The sequence below is a fragment of the Eutrigla gurnardus genome (genome assembly GCF_963514095.1).
Source record: "Eutrigla gurnardus genome assembly, chromosome: 6".
NCBI lineage: Eukaryota > Metazoa > Chordata > Actinopteri > Perciformes > Triglidae > Eutrigla > Eutrigla gurnardus.
Window position 1 is genome coordinate 28,874,814 of NC_139920.1, and position 16,232 is coordinate 28,891,045.

At 40.8% G+C, this 16,232-nt stretch overlaps 4 protein-coding genes across 5 annotated transcripts in view; 1 reads left to right on the forward strand and 3 right to left on the reverse strand.

The window, feature by feature from the left end:
- zfyve9b (zinc finger, FYVE domain containing 9b) overlaps nt 1-89 on the reverse strand; it is a gene marked incomplete at its 5' end in the record, with an annotated part of 4,207 nt that extends 4,118 nt beyond the window's left edge. Inside the window, one exon of the mRNA XM_084011091.1 lies at nt 86-89. Coding sequence (XP_083867217.1) covers nt 86-89 — 4 coding nt within the window. The remainder of the gene's footprint in view (nt 1-85) is intronic.
- btf3l4 (basic transcription factor 3-like 4) lies at nt 1-1,698 on the reverse strand. 2 transcript variants are annotated; one of them, XM_084012242.1, is made up of 3 exons: nt 1,603-1,698; nt 1,086-1,147; nt 1-300 (listed from the first exon to the last, which is right to left on the reverse strand). In XM_084012242.1, exons 2-3 carry the CDS (start codon nt 1,137-1,139, stop codon nt 121-123), a joined length of 234 nt encoding a protein of 77 aa, XP_083868368.1. In that variant the 5' UTR covers nt 1,140-1,147; nt 1,603-1,698; the 3' UTR covers nt 1-120. The 2 variants fall into 2 exon arrangements, with proteins under 2 accessions (XP_083868368.1, XP_083868369.1); XM_084012243.1 differs by lacking the exon at nt 1,603-1,698 and adding an exon at nt 1,478-1,546.
- Nucleotides 1,699-2,953: 1,255 nt separating this feature from the next.
- ptgfr (prostaglandin F receptor (FP)) lies at nt 2,954-4,619 on the reverse strand (the record flags this gene model as incomplete). The annotated part of the gene is made up of 2 exons (XM_084011092.1): nt 2,954-3,262; nt 3,825-4,619. The coding sequence occupies 2 exons, from the start codon at nt 4,617-4,619 to the stop codon at nt 2,954-2,956; spliced, it is 1,104 nt and encodes a 367-aa protein (XP_083867218.1).
- Nucleotides 4,620-10,588: 5,969 nt separating this feature from the next.
- On the forward strand, nt 10,589-13,143 carry LOC311014544 (uncharacterized protein). Its single transcript, XM_084011200.1, has 3 exons — nt 10,589-10,882; nt 11,222-11,365; nt 12,364-13,143. Exons 1-3 carry the CDS (start codon nt 10,661-10,663, stop codon nt 12,370-12,372), a joined length of 375 nt encoding a protein of 124 aa, XP_083867326.1. The 5' UTR covers nt 10,589-10,660; the 3' UTR covers nt 12,373-13,143.
- The last annotated feature ends 3,089 nt before the right edge of the window (nt 13,144-16,232 follow it).

Genomic DNA, 16,232 nt, shown 5'->3' on the forward strand with positions numbered 1-16,232 from the left:
CATAGCTAAGAGCTCTGGTGTAATTATCTGAGAAGTCACTCTTTATGAGGAGTAAATGTGAACTCGACAAGAAATGTGTGGAAACACATGCAAGGGGTTAAAAGGTCACATAAGACTGCATCACGTTAATTTAAAAGTAAGACCATGCTCAGGGTTTTCTTCCACCGATGATTCATACCAATTTACCTCCTCAATTCCAGCAATATTGTTGACAGCCAACTTCTTAAGTGAACTCTGAAGCTTTTTGTCATCAGCTGTCGCAGTTCTGTGTACCACCTTCTTCTTCCTGCGTGCAGATCCCTGAAATCAAGACACAAGACTCCTGAATGACTCCTGCAAGCTTAGAAGAGTGACAGCAGTAGGAACTCAAAGGTTGGAGGGGCAACATGTTTTTGTTGTTGCATTATAGGATTTCATGCAAGGCCTTCTATTGAATGCACATATGGGATCCTGTTGAAAATGTGTCAGAATTCAGACGGCAGCAGGACTGATTTAAGGATATGAATGGAGATATTTGGGAGATTAAAAACTCTGATATTGACGTAAATGCTGATTTTACATAAATGTGTAAACATTATCTATATAATGTTTACTATTAACAGGCGAGTCACACGCTGTTCCTACTAAGAAGTGTCAACACACCAATATGCTGATTTATCCGCTGAGTTAGAGCCACATAAAATGGATCATCAATTCACCCACTAATTCTTTTCTTGAATAATTATCAGAGACTAGTATGAATAAACCATTTAACAGTTACCCATTGCCCAACATGACATCTTGTCTTGTCAGTGCAAACCCCAGAGATGGATTTAAAATATATATTTATAAAATAATCTACATAATTTGATTACAAGACTGAAAATATGTATTCTTATCATGACATTTTAGTTTAGTGGAAATTTATTATTATGACATACTGTAAATCCTGAATAATTACATATATTTTTTAATACATTTTTAAAAAATCTGCCAAATTATCACAGGCTGTGTTGTAGGTTTACCATCATTTATTTGACATAGTAAAAAAAACATCTAACGCTCCACCTTCCCGACATGAAACCACTTCCTGGTTGTCCACTCACCTTTCCTCCTATCCGGACCTGAGCTTGAAGTTTTGCTAGTTTTTCTTGGTTCATGTTTTCACCTACAGAATGAGCAAATGGGAAGAAAACTGTTGAGAACTAACACACGTTAAATGGAACAACTAGCGTGATGCTGCTTTCCGCTGCGAGCTTTCAACGTTAGCTGCAACAACAAACAACACACAACAACAACAACAACAAGTCCGGTCCGGCGAGGATACAGTGACAGAATAACATTATGTTTAATCAACAAGGACGCTCCAGAGACACACACCACGCCGATTCAACAATAACCCACACTAGCTCCGGCTTGTCAGTCTGCTGTGTGTGTGTGTGTGTGTGTGTGTGTGTGTGTAGCAGCCGCAGAGATGAAAACACAACACGGGGCCTACAGGCGGGGAACGGCGTGTCACCGCGCGGCTCGCTCCCGCAGCTCCGCTCCGACAGAACAACCGACGACCCGCGCGCCCCGCGAGCACCGCACGCGACACACAAATCAACAGTTATCGTCCCAAACCTGGTCAGATATCCGCAGGCATGCGGGAGCGAAAGATGGAGGTTATGGGGAAGAGATTACGTCACAGACACACCATACGGATGTTTCTTCTTCTGCGTTTTCCCCGGCCAGCTGGAGGGATTTGGGCTTAGTGCTGCCACTTACAGGCTGGTTTATGTATTACAACAACAACAGACATGTTTCCCCTCTGTAGACTTGAAACGTGTCTGTAAAAAAATGCCTTCACAAACAACTAAACTATGACTCATATGGAGTCAGAAGCAATTCTCTGAAATAATATATGTATAATATATATAAGTATATGAAGTCACAATTAAGCCAGAGCAGCAGCACTGTAGTTTACAAGAGTTCTTGTCCTCATGATTGAGTTATTATAATCTCTAGAATTGATTAGAATATAATAATTATAATTGATTATATTATAATTAATTATATTATTAATATATTTTATATTAATTATATAATTGATTGTGCCACACCCCCATAGAGTCAAAGACAGACAGCCTTTCTGTGTGTTTGGTGGAGAATAAACCATCAACCACAAAAAAAAAAAAAAAAAATTCAAGAGTATTCCATTTTATTTTCACCTTTATTACACACGTCAGCCTAAAATAAAATTTAAAAAAAATGCTTGAGAGATGATATGCTTCCAAAACACTTGCAGAGCATTTCTATTAACAGTAATGTACAATGTTCAATCTGTATTAATCATATGTTCACATTTTAGTCCAGAGAAATGTTGAGATCTAATAAGAGTCTGTAGATGATGATTGATTAGATTGTGAATAAAGCTTCCACACAGAAGGCCGGTCGGGACCCATATTCAAATAACAAAATAAGGATGAGAGAGAATCTAATGGAAATCTCAGCGACATCTATTTTCTGAGCACTGTGAACATTATAGACAGGCTTTGTTCAGCCCCGCTGATGCGTAAAAAAGAACTGGCAATCTCAAAGTTTTTCATTTAAATAAATGTCTGTTAGTCACTGTCTATAACTGGAGGAGGTAATACAATGGTGATTGAGCCTATGATGAAGCCCACTGAAGAAAACTGCAATGTTCACACATTTGCATTATCACAAACTGGGTGTCTGCTGTGACAATCCCAGACAAAAAATAATGCTGCATTAAAGTTTTTCTCACTTGGTTACACAAAAGTCTTAAAAGTCTCATGTATCAACAAAGTTCAAAAGTGTATCCCACATTCTACAAAAGAGCACAATATTTCTCATTTAACATGAAAACTAACTTCTTAATTTTAGGTGCAATCATTTTGATAGCCTGTGTTCCAACAAAGCACATCTATACACTTTTTCTCACATTTTCGTATCGGAGCGCTGTGACGAGAGATCAGCTGACGGATTTGATCACAGTGTCCGGTTGAGGTAATCTACAGGGGCAGTCGGTCGGCCCAGCGCCTGAGTTGCTGGTCTCCGTGGAGCTGCGGAGCACGCTGCGCTGCCAGCGTTGTAGGTTACGAGACTTGGAGCCCGCGCAGCTGTGGAACAACGTGAACATTTTCCTCAGAACGGCCTTCCTCAGCAGGATGTAGACCCAGGGGTCCAGGATCTGGTTCCATGTGGCCATACGTACCACCATCAGGAGACTGAGAGGTGTTGGCTCGTTATTGGCTCTGAGGCTCAGCATGATGACACGGATCTAGTGGAGGGGTCATAGAATAATGGAAAGTGACAAGAAAGAAAACTTGAATCTGTCTTCTTATTTAAAAGACTGAGGTGAGTGTACTCATACTCCGGAGCGCTGGACATATTGCAGTATTTTAGGAGTTTACAGGAAAGTTCATAAAGTAAACTACTGAAGTTTCTGAGTCTTGATGTCATGAGATAATGGATGAGTAATTCAGCGGCAGGAATCGACAGATTGAAAATGAAAAGCAGCAGTGTGTGAAAAACCTTCAAAACAAGATTTTCTTGAGTCATCTTCTCATCACACCTCACAGATAAGTAATCCTGCCAGGTTCCTGTCTTACTCATTTCACTTTCTCTGACAGCCACTTTGTATTTAACGGTGGTTAAAATCCGTGACCGACAAACTGGCGATGAGGAGATGTGGTTTAAAGATCAGAAACATTCTGGTTTGTGTAAATGTAAATGTAATAATGGATGGGGTAATATAACTGAGATTAATTTTAATATTAACCTGCATGAATAAAGACTTCCAACTCACATGATTAAGGAATGTGTGACCTGCCCATTCTTACCAGTAAAGGGCCCCAGCACACGCAGGACACCAACATGATAGCCAGCAGCTGGCAGATCATCTCGATGTGGTAGGACGTGCCTCTGCAGTGATGCTTGCGGCGCAGTCTGGCCCGCAGCAGAGCGCAGCTTGTCAGCGCATTGCACACAATGGAGAGCAGTAGCGCCAGCAGCCCCAGTATAGAGAAAAGCAGGGGGAGAAGCATGTCCAGCCAGTCTTTAAGTTCCTCCATATGGAAGAAGCACCAGCTCCCGGAGCTCTGGACCCTGTAGGGCCTCCACAGCAGCACGGGCAGCACAGCCACCAGGGCAGCGAGCAGCCAGGTGAGCCCCAGTAGCCTTTTCATGTGGCGGGATGCTAACATTGTGGAGTGGAAGATAGGCCTGGTGACCCCGAGGCAGCGCTCCACCGCCATGGCGCTTCCCAGGAACAAGGGGCTCAGGCCAAAGAATACCATGGACGCTCCGAAGACGCTGCACATGATGCGATGGGGGTCAAAGGTCTCCCATTTCCTGCGGAAGCTGTAGACGAGGAGCACCAGGGAGCCGTTGATGAGGTGACCCAGCAGGTCGGTGACCACCAGGCTGCTGGCAAACAGCAGGAAGGACGCCTTGGACTTGACCCGGATGCGGTTGTAGGATTTGACGAGGATGAAGAGCGCAAGGCTGTTGGAGAAGATGCCCACCGTCATGGAGATGGCGGAGGCGGTGACGGACAGCTCCACTTGGTCACAGGTGTTGTTGTTTGGTCTGACCTCTGACCTGCAGCCTGTTTCTGAGCTCCCATTGGCTGACATGGTGGACATGAAATCTGAAGGAGAGTATAAGATAAGGTAGATGGGACATATGATTTATTTGTACGTTTTTGGAATTAAACTGCAGATGCTAAAAATTGCTTTTCTATACATTTAGTCAAGAGGTCAACTCAACTGTAACCCACAGTTTCTCTGATTTATAGCAGATTTTCAACATTTTACAGCTTACAGGCTTTAAATCAACACTGGTGAGTCCAGCAATAAAATAAAAATGTTAACATGAAAAAAAGTACACGTTCTCATAAGCCAATAAAATAATTATTTAAGGTTAATTATTCTGACTGATCAAACAATGTGTCTCAGATCCTTACCTCAGGTTTGGTCTTCACTCGCTGCGTCTTTTATGATAGTCAAGCAAAGCGATGTTTAATGAGGCAGGCAGTAAATGCCATTGACGCGGCGCTCCTCTATATTCCTTTCGAAGCGCGAACTTCTTGTGTCTGCGCTCTGCTGGAAGTCCGTGAAGGCGCGCTTCACTGTGCAAGGTGTCACTTCAAACGCAAACCCACCGTGGTGGCTCAGGCTTTAATGGCTTTCTGCAACAGCAAAAAAAAAAAAAAAAAGGCTGCCTTTGTGTTTCTAATTCATTCAAATCACGCCATTCTCAATTTTCTGTTGATATATAGATTTTGGAGGGATTCCACGAATTCACATGACAAAATAAAATCCTAGGTTGTTTATTGAGGTTGTCAATAAACTCCTAAGATGTCCCTGACTTACAGGCAAATCACGAAATCACCTGCTTATAGCTGAAGTTTTTATCCAAAAATATTAACCTTTAAAAAAATAAATCATAATAAATCCTGTCCTGATGTATTATTTTAAAAATACTGGATTTGCTAATATTTTAATCTAACACTTTATTTTCTATTAATTAGTTTTGTATATCCTATAGTTGCTATGATGTGTTCTATCACCTCCTTTATATTTTATTTTGCAACAGTCCTCTAGATAGAAATCGAAAAACAGTGGGGAAGATTATTATCCACTGCCAATTTTCAACTTTCATTATAGTATGCTAATAATGCTTTTGATATTAAAATATTTCCAGACCAAATAAACAGTTGTTTTCCAGTCCTGAGAATCTAACAATGCAATGATGAAAACCATGAGCCAGGCTTTACCAGTGAGACAACAACATGTTTCCAAATGATATCCTATTATGCAACCAATTAGTCACACCTTTTACTTTTCTGATGATTTTGATGTTCTTTTTTCTGATTTCTGAAAAAGGAAGAATGAGCTCTTATTTGAAACTATGATGTGGAGGTTGCCCTTTCTAAAGCATACATGTTGCTGTATTAGAAAAAACATCTATTCATATTAAATTATCAGTAACACAGCCAAGTCTGTCTTCAGTTAGAATCATTTGCACAAACAAATGCCACATGAATTAAACCGTGTATAATAATGAACTGTTGTAACCTCTTCTCCCAGGGAGACCTGTGTAAGAAAGGAGCCATGGATTCAAACTGAAGCAGCTTCACAAAATATGGAAAAAGTCACATAAAAGGAAGAAAAGTACTCTGAAAAGTAGAAAAGGTCAGGGGCCCAAACAAAAGACCCCCCAACTAAATAAACCACAGGAGTTCCTCGCTGAGTCTGCAGCAGCTGGAATTATCGGCTTTCATGAGAGCTGGCAATTTTAAAACATATTAGAGAGGAGTACATGTAATACTGAACCAGATACGGAATAGACTTTTACATGAGAACTAGCCTTGAATACGGTAATCATGAGCACATAATCAAATACAGCAATTATTTAGAGTGCTGTGTCAATAATAATACGATTTAATGATTTTGTATTTACCAATGACAGTGAACGCAACATTGTCTGAAACGTTGCTTTTTGGTCCATCCTACTTCTTATTTGTCAGTCACGGGGCAACGTCAAGTTCCTTCGTTACTGATTGGCTGGGGGGCGGGACATCAACGACGTAGCAACGGCGCGCGCGAGAAGTTCTAGCTTTTCGGCGGCAGCGGCCTCTCAGCGTAAGGAAGGACAGAAGCTCCAGTCATTCAATGTGTATAAAAGCTGTTAATACGCCGCTTTGAAGTGGCGAAACACAGCGAGGTTTTAAACGCGGTGTTTTCAGATTGTTTAAGTTAAAAGTGAGTTTTCGGCTAAGCTAACAGTTAGCTAGCGGCAAGCTATTATGCGGACTGGCGTCTTCCTTAGCTGCGGCGCTTAGCTTTTTAGCTAGCACCCTCATCGGTCCCGACTAAAGAGAGCCGCTAGCTCGCTGGGTGACCAGGCAAAGCCCAGCTGCACCTCTGGCGACGACGGAGCACTTTTTTGGAGACTTTTCCTCATATGTGGTGGATGAAACGGTGCGAGGAGCCGCCTTTCCCATGGATTTAGGACTATGGTAAACAAGCTGTTGGGTGAGTAAACCAATCCTGTTTATCGGATGGACCAAAAACACATCTGTTTTGTTGTTCTTGCCATATTGAGTGGTTATTTTCATGTTATATGCATAACTATTTATTGCACTAAGCACTTTTTTGACTATGTATTGCACTTATTTGGGGTTTTCTATGGGGTGATCTATGGGGATTTAAATAAAATTATGTATAAGGTGGAACACTTGAAAACTATGTTATGCTCCAACTGCATTTCGTTGTTACTAACAATGACAAATAAAAGATGAACTGAGCTATTTGTATAAAACAAAATTTAAATGGGGCAAAAAGGAATAAAGGATTGTATTTATTTTTTTGCCATTTCTAGTTTTAATTATGTATTATACGCTGCTAAGAGTTAATAAACAGGCAGTGAAAACTCCCTTCAAAATAGTGTATTTACTCCGCTTTCTTGCCAAAACAAGGGACAGCTGCATGAGCAATCATTAGGTTTCATCTTTTTGATTAGTTAAGGTGTAATTGTTTAATGTGTTTCAACTGATTAACTGTAACATAATTGTTGTAAGAGTAGTTAAGACCACCTTGAAGGGGGAATTAAGTTCAACTCTAAACTTGTACACGTTTGTTTATGGGGTACTTTATATAGAGTTAATTGGGCATTTATATTTTATTTCATCCTTTAGGCCAAACATTGATCTAAAGCTGTTTCTTTTTAAGGTGAATTATTCGGAGGGGGTTTAAAGGGCATAGTAGAGACTGAGACACCCACTCAATGCACATTTCACATGTATACAATTCAGGTAGAATTACTGTTGAGTGTCGGTAAATTAAACTAGGGCGCTGTTCTTTAGACCTGTAGAGTAGAACAGTGCTAAACACACGGAAGCACTTCGTTATAGCTCTTGAAGTGACCTTACAATGCAGACAGGATATGTCTGAGCGATATTTTGTCTGAGTAGAAAGGATGTTTGAGCTTTCAGGTGCATTTCAGAGCATCACATTATTTCCTTAAGTTCTCTAAGTGAGTGCCATCGCAAACACACAAAGCTTACCATGCTTGGAGACTCAGGATTCAGCATATTGATTCAATTTCATTTCCGTGACATCAGTCCACTTCCCGGAACAACTTAACAGTTTCAGAGAATTATCTAATGTGCCAGGCAACTGAGTCAGAGAACTTGTAGGTCATGCATCAGCTCAGGGCAAATGTCACAAATTCTGGACATATCTATGTAATTCCCATTATAAAACGAATTTTGAACTGATGGCTGAGCTTAATCCATGAAAATCAGACTATTTACTTTGCAGACAAAGTGTTATATTCTGTTGCTGTCACGGCCTTTCTTTTAATCTTTTCTATTTCAAACTCAGCGCTGCTGTGTAATAAGTGCGTTTTCTTTCTGAATTTCCAACCATCATTGTCCTTGGCTTTTCATATCAGACTTTGAAATTGAAGTCATTTTCTTTAACGACGCAATTATTGCAGCACCCTGGAGGACTTTAGTGCTTCGTCATTGCCTGACGTCTTGAAGAAGCACTGAATTAATACCATACTCCAAACTTTATTTCCCTTCTTTTTTCAACAGAAGTTGTGTCAAATGTCCCCTCTACTCCAGGGTATCCGCGGGGTCTTGAAAAGTATTAAAAGGTGATAAATCAATTTAGGGAAAATCAAGACCCTTGAAAAGTATTAAAAAGTCTAAGTCTCTGTAAAAAGTCTTGAATTTTTTTCGAATTCAAGACTCTGTTTAGCCGATGGTTTTTTCCTCTTATACTGTAAGGCCTCAGCCGAAAAATGACACGAGAGATGGTTATTGAATCGGGACATCGCACTCGTTTATTTTCCTTCACAGTCCTCACAACAATGCAAAAAAAAAATTCCCGGCGTTCAAGCGGGGACGGGTCTCGAGCGGGCTCAGATCGCGAATTGCGCGAGTCGTTGGACCTTCAATTTAAAGGACGGCTAGCTGCGACCAGTGCGCTATAAGTTACTTATCTCTCTAAAATGGGTAAGTGTAAATTCGCGGGATCGTGGCTCGAACATGAGCAGTACAAGCCCTGGCTGAAGCCCGTTTCTGGGAATGACCGGGAGGCGTACTGTTCCTTCTGCAAGAAGAAGATTAGTGTTACCTCGATGGGGATTAATGCGCTCCGGTCCCACATGCTAGGAGCGAGCCACAAATCCGCTGCGGCACGCAGACAGCAGGTGTCAATCGAATATTGGGCAACACCGTCCTCGGTTACTGTTGTCACACCACCAACAACGATTGCGACAGCTGAAGCAGGTAACGTTACTGCCAGCGTAGCTAACGTCCTCCCAGTTGCCGCCGCTTCAACCTGCAAAGACCTCAGAGTGACGCTGGGAGCAACACCTACGCTGCGCGCAGAAGTGTTGTGGTGTCTTGACACCGCAGCAAAACACCACTCGTTATCGTCAAATGAAGGCATTTCAGGAATTTTCCAAGAAATGTTCCCTGATTCGGACATCGCTAAAACGTTCACCTGCGGCAAAGACAAAACCGGGTACATCACAAAATTCGGACTAGCACCTTACTTCAAGCAACAGCTTGTTGATGGTGTCAACAAAGCTGGGCAGTTTGTGCTGATGTTCGATGAGAGCCTCAATCACTCCACAAAGACCAAACAGCTCGATGTCCACGTTCGATACTGGGAGGATGACAGAGTCCAATCCAGGTATCTTGGATCTCAATTCTTGGGACATGGCAGAGCCCATGACTTGTTGCATCACATCAAAGTAAGTGTATCTCCGAGCATTTTTTGTATTGATAATTAAATGTTGTGTGGGTGTGGTTGGTTGCTGGGGTAAAGATTTTACCAATTTTCTTCGATTTAGAATTGCTTTTAAGTTACAATTTAGCATGTCAGCAAATTTTTCCGCTCTTTGGGAGTGCAGTTGTCTAATTATGCAATTAACATTGGCTTGAATGGCTTGAAAGTAGCCAGAGTAACATGAGTCATGACCTGGATGTAAAATATTCACACATTCATTGTTCAATAGGTCTTGTGTACAACAAACAAATTTCACAATAATTGTTCAGTACCCTTGTAATTTGTTTGAGCAAAATCTAGGTTTATATTGTACTTTCGTTCAGGCAATTAGAGCAACACAAAATAACGGTTTCTACAATAATTTTATTTAAAATAACTAATTTTGATTTAATAATAAGTTAGAAGTCTGGGCAATAGTTGTACTTTACTGTCTGAATGCCAGTGTATTTCAAGAATAAACGTTCAAGGATTATTGTCATTAATAAACTTACTGCCTTGTCAATCCACAGGAATGTGTTGCAAAACTGAATATGAGGCACCTTATGTCCATCAGCATGGATGGCCCCAATGTCAACTTTAAGTTGGTGGAACTTCTCCAAAAAGAACATGGAGAGCTCTATGGAGGTGCTCAGCTTGTCCTGGTTGGAAGCTGTGGTCTTCACACCCTCCACAACGCAGTGAAGGCAGGCTTCACCATGTGGCATCTGGAAAAGCTCCTGAGAGCAATGCACTTCCTCTTCCACAATGTTCCTGCAAGAAGAGAGGACTTCACTAGCCTGACTCGGTCCTCCAGCTTCCCACTACCATTCTGTGGCCACAGATGGGTGGAAAATGTCCCTGTGGCAGAGAGAGCAGTTGAGGTTTGGCCAATGCTACAGTTGTATGTGGATGCTGTCAGGAAGAAGAAGGTCCCAAACCCTGCCACTGCCTCGTATGACACCATTGAGGCAGCACAAGGGGATCTATTCATCATTCCCAAGCTGCATTTCTTCCTGGCGATTTCCAGGACCTTCAACCCCTTCCTGACAAAATACCAAACCGATGAGCCAGTCCTGCCCTTCTTGGCCAACGACTTGGCTGAGCTGTTGAAGGTACTAATACAGTAATTTAACTGAATTGGATTAATCTATATTAAAAGGAACACTCTGCCAATTTTCATTACAAAATCAGTAGTATATCCAAAGAGTGTAAACTGTTTTGCAGACATTCTTTTAGTTTTTGTCATTGAGAGTTACGTTTTGTAACAGTGATTTCGTACCTGCACAAATTAGATCACTGGTCAAAAACTTAAAATCAACTCTCAATAACTGGCATACGTAATGAATGACTGCATAACTCTTCACAGTATTTGTATATAAGATTTTATAATGATACAAAGCAGAACATTTCTTTAATTGTTCTGCCACTCATTACATGCAATTTTTTTTAAGAGTCTACTGAAGCGGTTTGTGAAGAGGGAACTCCTACAGGATGTCTCGCCCCTTAAGCTGACCAAAGTCGATGCAGCTGATAAGGCAAACTGGGTCTCAACTTTGAATTCTGACATAGGCCTCGGTGCAGAATGCGCCATCAAGGTAATTTTTATTTATATTCATTTTCAGGGTTGCATGTATTGCCCCCCGGGGTAGTTTCAAATAAGTATCCACTTAAAGTCTTTAAGTTCAATGAGTGTATATCCAGTATAAAAAGCTAATCGTCTGCACCATTTACGCTCTGTTCCTTAAATAAATCAGGCACTTCAGAGCAAGCCAGGAAGCAAGGTCAGTGAGCTTTCTGTGCTCACCTTCAGGAGAGAATGTATGCAGGGCCTGGCTAACATGGTAAAGAAAGTGCAGGAGAAAAGCCCCCTGAAATTCCCAGTGGTCAGGAACATCGCCTGCTTGGATCCCACAAAGATGATCACAGATCCAGAGTGGTGCATTAGAAAGATGAAAAATATAGTCCAAACATTCCTGCAGGACAAGCAGTTGGCTGGAGGCATTTCAGCTGGTACGAAAAATATGATCTGTGAACAATAGAAGTTGATACGTAACTGTATTTCCTATAATATTGTCCCAGGCTTTTATTTACCTAAACGACTGAGGGAAGCAGTCCTTTATTCAAAGCAGGGTCAAAGAGACATGCCTTTATTTATAATTCCCTGTGTTTGATAAGTAGATTTGCTTATATTTTAGTACCACACGAGGCTAACAGGCATCAGGAGTTACCAGTATCCACTGTTGTTTTTCGCCCCCACTTGGCCTGTACTTAGGACCAGCCTTTATTTGTTTTTGTCGACCACGTCCCCGGCCATTATTTGAGGAAATATGATATTCTAAATTACCAAGGCTGTATGTTCATTGTCTCAATGTGCATGACCTTTTAATTTGCATGTATTGTTTCGTAAACATTGTGAAACTGAAATAACTCTTTCTGAAGAAATCTACAATACACTATTTACCTTTTTATGTGCACAGATGCTGTGAGAAATGTATTTGTCAAATAAATGATGAAGCAGTTTACCGGAATGAAATTTAATGACCTATGAATAATAACTTTTTTTACTTCTCTCTTTTCCCTGTCAATTCTGTAGGTGATGTGATCGTCCAACAGTTCGAGAGCTTTCTTTCTGTTGAGGGTAGAGATGAGAGATTCCTCTCCTTTCAGCCACTGAAGCAGCGAGTTGATGTGTTCCTGCACTCAGTAGTTAAGTCCTACCCGGAGCTTTTAATTTTCTCTCAGAGCCTGCTACTTTTGTCCCATGGACAAGCCACGGTAGAGAGAGGATTCTCAATAAACAAGCATGTTGAAACCTGCAACATCCAAGAAGAGTCGATGGAAGCTCTGCGCTTGATCTGTGACAAGGTCAGTGTCTGTGGGGGGGTTCTGCAGGTACCTATCACAAAGGAACTCCTGGCTTCTGCAGCCTCCGCAAGGTCCAAATATAGGAATCACCTGGAACAAGAACGGAAGAAGAGAGAGACTGCCACGCAGGGACTCAAGAGGAAAGCAGTCGTGGATGAGCTGGAAGAGCTGAAAAATAAAAAGAAAGTCCTAACAGAGGTTTGCGAATCCCTGCAAAAGGATGCGGATCAGCTGGCAGAGAAGGCAGAGGGAAAGTCTGGATCGCTAATGGCTCAGCTGATTACAAAGTCAAACACCCTCAGGAGAAGGCACAAGGAAAAACACACTGAGCTGGTTGAAACTGAAAAGTTGTTGGGAAACAAAGCAACTGAATTGAGGCACATGCCTTGAATCCTATTTGTAAGGAGTGAGCACTCCCACAGCTCAGTTCAATGTTTAATGTTCAATTCAATGTTCAATTTTCAATGTTCAGTTCAATGGTCAATGTTTACACATCTGAGTTCTATAAATAAATGGTGCCTTTTGGCTTAGTACCTCAATTTATTCTTTTGAGCTTTATTCCCTCCCGTCCTATCTGAATTCTGTTGTGTTGATACAGTGCTACATAGAAGTTCTGGCAAACTTCATTTAATTTTGCAATCTCAAACTGAATTGTGTCGCTGATGTAACAGGTTACAGCTCCTAGTGGCGCTGGGGTCTTGAAAAATATTAGAAGGGTCTTGAAAAAGGTCTTGAAAAGTATTGAATTTAATCTCAGGATTGCTGCATAAACCCTGTACTCACTGTGCCTTTTTGACAATTATAGCTAAGTGGAAAGAAGAGGGAGGAAAATCAGGATGAGGGTTGATAGAGTAACAGTCATGATGGCAGATGAGTGACATGAAGTGAAAAATTGCATATCCTAATTCTGTTATGCATTTCATATATTGTGCACACTGCTACAAGGGCATAATGTAGTATTCCACTGGAAATATGTAAGACGTGAATATATATAATGTTCCATTCTTTGCTCACAAGCTTACCCACCAACCTCTACTGCTTCTGTCATATTACTTAATACTTCTCTGCCAAGTTGGGTCTTGCGAAGGAAACCCAACAGACATGAACACACAGAGTTATGTTACAGTCAGAAGTAAGGAACATCTAGTGAAAATTAAACATGTTTTCAATGTCATTGTTTGAACAGTAATTATATAATTAAGTGATATTGGTGTTTGGTATCAGCAAGTGCTCAAATGTTAGTAATTTGTAAGTACAAATGTGTCCAGAAGTGATATGGTAATCTCTAAACTGGTAGTTATAAACTGTATGACTTCTAGCTGGTAGCAGATGGTCCAGCAGCTTCTGCACCTCCATATCAGAAAGTATCTTTTTCATAAATTTTAGACTGCTTTAAAAAAAAAAGTCCAAAAAGGGAAAAAAGAAAAAAGCTTTCCGTTTCCAGTCACATTTTATTTATTAATTCTGTAATTGAGTTGTTGTCACCTCCTTCTAAGCTTTTCATGTGCCCAGATGGTCATTAACTATCCGACAAGGTGACTGTTGATGAAATCTTCTCCCAGGTGACATTACACCTTCCAGTCTGGTGTCATACAGTATCTGCTGTAATGACGGGCAGCGGAGTGGTTGATCACAATGCAAGGAAAGCACAGGCATGGGGGTGCAATCACATTCTTTTGTTGGCTGCATCAAATGGGGCTGTTGTAATAGACTTCTTGCCTCAGTGGGGTTCAGATGGATCCGGGAGTAGTTTGAGCGAGATTGGAAAATAACCCATAATGCAGGCTTTTTTGACAGCAGCACCGTTGTTTCCGCTTTCCCTTCACTATCTCATCACAAAAATCACCCCAGTGCCAAGATTCACAGGTAACAAACGTCCTCTTCGTCGCCTCTTGCCCATCTTGTACTACTTGTTATGTTTTTGTGCGCCTGTCACCATGACCAAACAATTTTCCCCATATTGGAAATTGTTAATGGAGCAGAGTTGGTGTCATATGTGAGGTAGTTGCAACATGTGTCAATGCTCTTTAATCAAATTAAGTTGGGACAAATGGTCAGTCCAGAAATAAATTGTTGAATTATTATTTATTTATTATTATTAATCCAGGGGTCGGGGAATAGGACTTACACAAATTGGGTTGCCGGTATTTATATGTTGTCTTTTTAATAAATTAGGCTTATGATAGTCTTACATGTATTGATGAAGATGCAGGAATATATAAAGAGAAGCAGAGTAGGAAAAAGGACTGAAGAAGCTCTGCAACACAATAATGTTGAGTGTTCTGTGAAATGTGTGCTTTCTTTTTAAGTGTTATATCATTTTACCAGTTGAGGCCTCTAGAGACTCACTTACTACTCAACGGGAAAAGTCTGAAAAGGGTTTAACACTCATTTATACAGCCTGTGACATCAGGTCACGATTAAATACAGGTTGGAAATCACTGATCTATATGAATGTGACTTCATTGAAACAAAATGTTTAAAAAGGTGAATATAGACTGTTAATGGAGATGACTAAACATCTCATAGAAATGTTTTCAGCCTCATAATTTAAAATGTTATTAATTCCAGAGTTTAAGTGGAGGGATCCTAATACGATAGACTTGTGCTATTTGATGTAGCCAACAAGTCACATGTACTCTTTTGTGTACCTAAACTGTTATTGAAAAATGCACGCTAAACAGCGTGAGGAGACCGGTAAGTTAGTGAGTAACTTACTGCAGTTGCCGAGTGTTGTCATGGTTCAGATTCAGATTCAGATTCAGAAAACTTTACTGTCTGTCGTAACAGAAAATCATCTTTGATGTGGCTCGACATACAAACATGAAAATGTACTGATAGGCATTCATACAACAACGTTGATCTCTGAGAGCACACACAGTGTGTATAGATCTTAAAACAAGTATAAATATTAAAAACTGTAAAAATAACTAAATAAAAGCTGTGGGTATGTGTAAAGTGTAAAGTGACAGTGCGTCAGGGTTCCTTTGTCCATTGTTCATTGTTTATTTAAGCTGTTTATGGCAATGGGTATGAATGAGTTTTTGTGTATGTTTTTCTTAGATAGGGGTACTCTATACCGGCGGCCTGATGGCAGAATTTGGAAGGACTTGTGCAGGGGGTGGGTGGGATCCTGTGTAATGAGGTGGGCTTTCCTTTTAACTGCCTGGCTATGGAGTACTGATAATTGAGTTTGAGTTTTGCCAGTTATTTTGCTTCCTTGATTGACGATCCGGGAAAGCTTTGATTTGTTTTTGACAGAGGTGAGGGTGAACCAGGATGTGATGTTGAACGTGAGTACAGATTCTATGAGTGATTTATAGACAGCTGTTAAAATGTCCTGTTTGACATCAAAGCTCCTGAGTTTCCTCAGCAGGAACAGGCGTTGCTGTGCCTTTTTGGTTTGTGTGGTGAGTGGTTATTGGCAGGTCAGACCGAATCTGAATTGACTAACATCGCCAGTCTCGTACTTATCGTTGTTCTCGGCAGGTTTGAGCCATCAACCTATCCTATAAGCAATTATGATATTTTTTAATAGATTCTGCTGATGAAAAACTACTGATGAGAAAAGTACTATATTTGATACACAAGTGATGA

What these genes read in the sequence shown, in the direction of transcription:
- btf3l4 (XM_084012242.1), bottom strand. Translation starts at nt 1,139, where the DNA reads ATGAACCAAGAAAAACTAGCAAAACTTCAAGCTCAGGTCCGGATAGGA. An exon ending in AGGTCCGGATAGGAGGAAAG is followed by an intron (nt 301 to 1,085) that starts GTGAGTGGACAA and finishes TCTTGATTTCAG; the next exon opens with GGATCTGCACGCAGGAAGAA.
- LOC311014544 (XM_084011200.1), top strand. Translation starts at nt 10,661, where the DNA reads ATGCTACAGTTGTATGTGGATGCTGTCAGGAAGAAGAAGGTCCCAAAC. An exon ending in ACTTGGCTGAGCTGTTGAAG is followed by an intron (nt 10,883 to 11,221) that starts GTACTAATACAG and finishes ATTTTTTTTAAG; the next exon opens with AGTCTACTGAAGCGGTTTGT.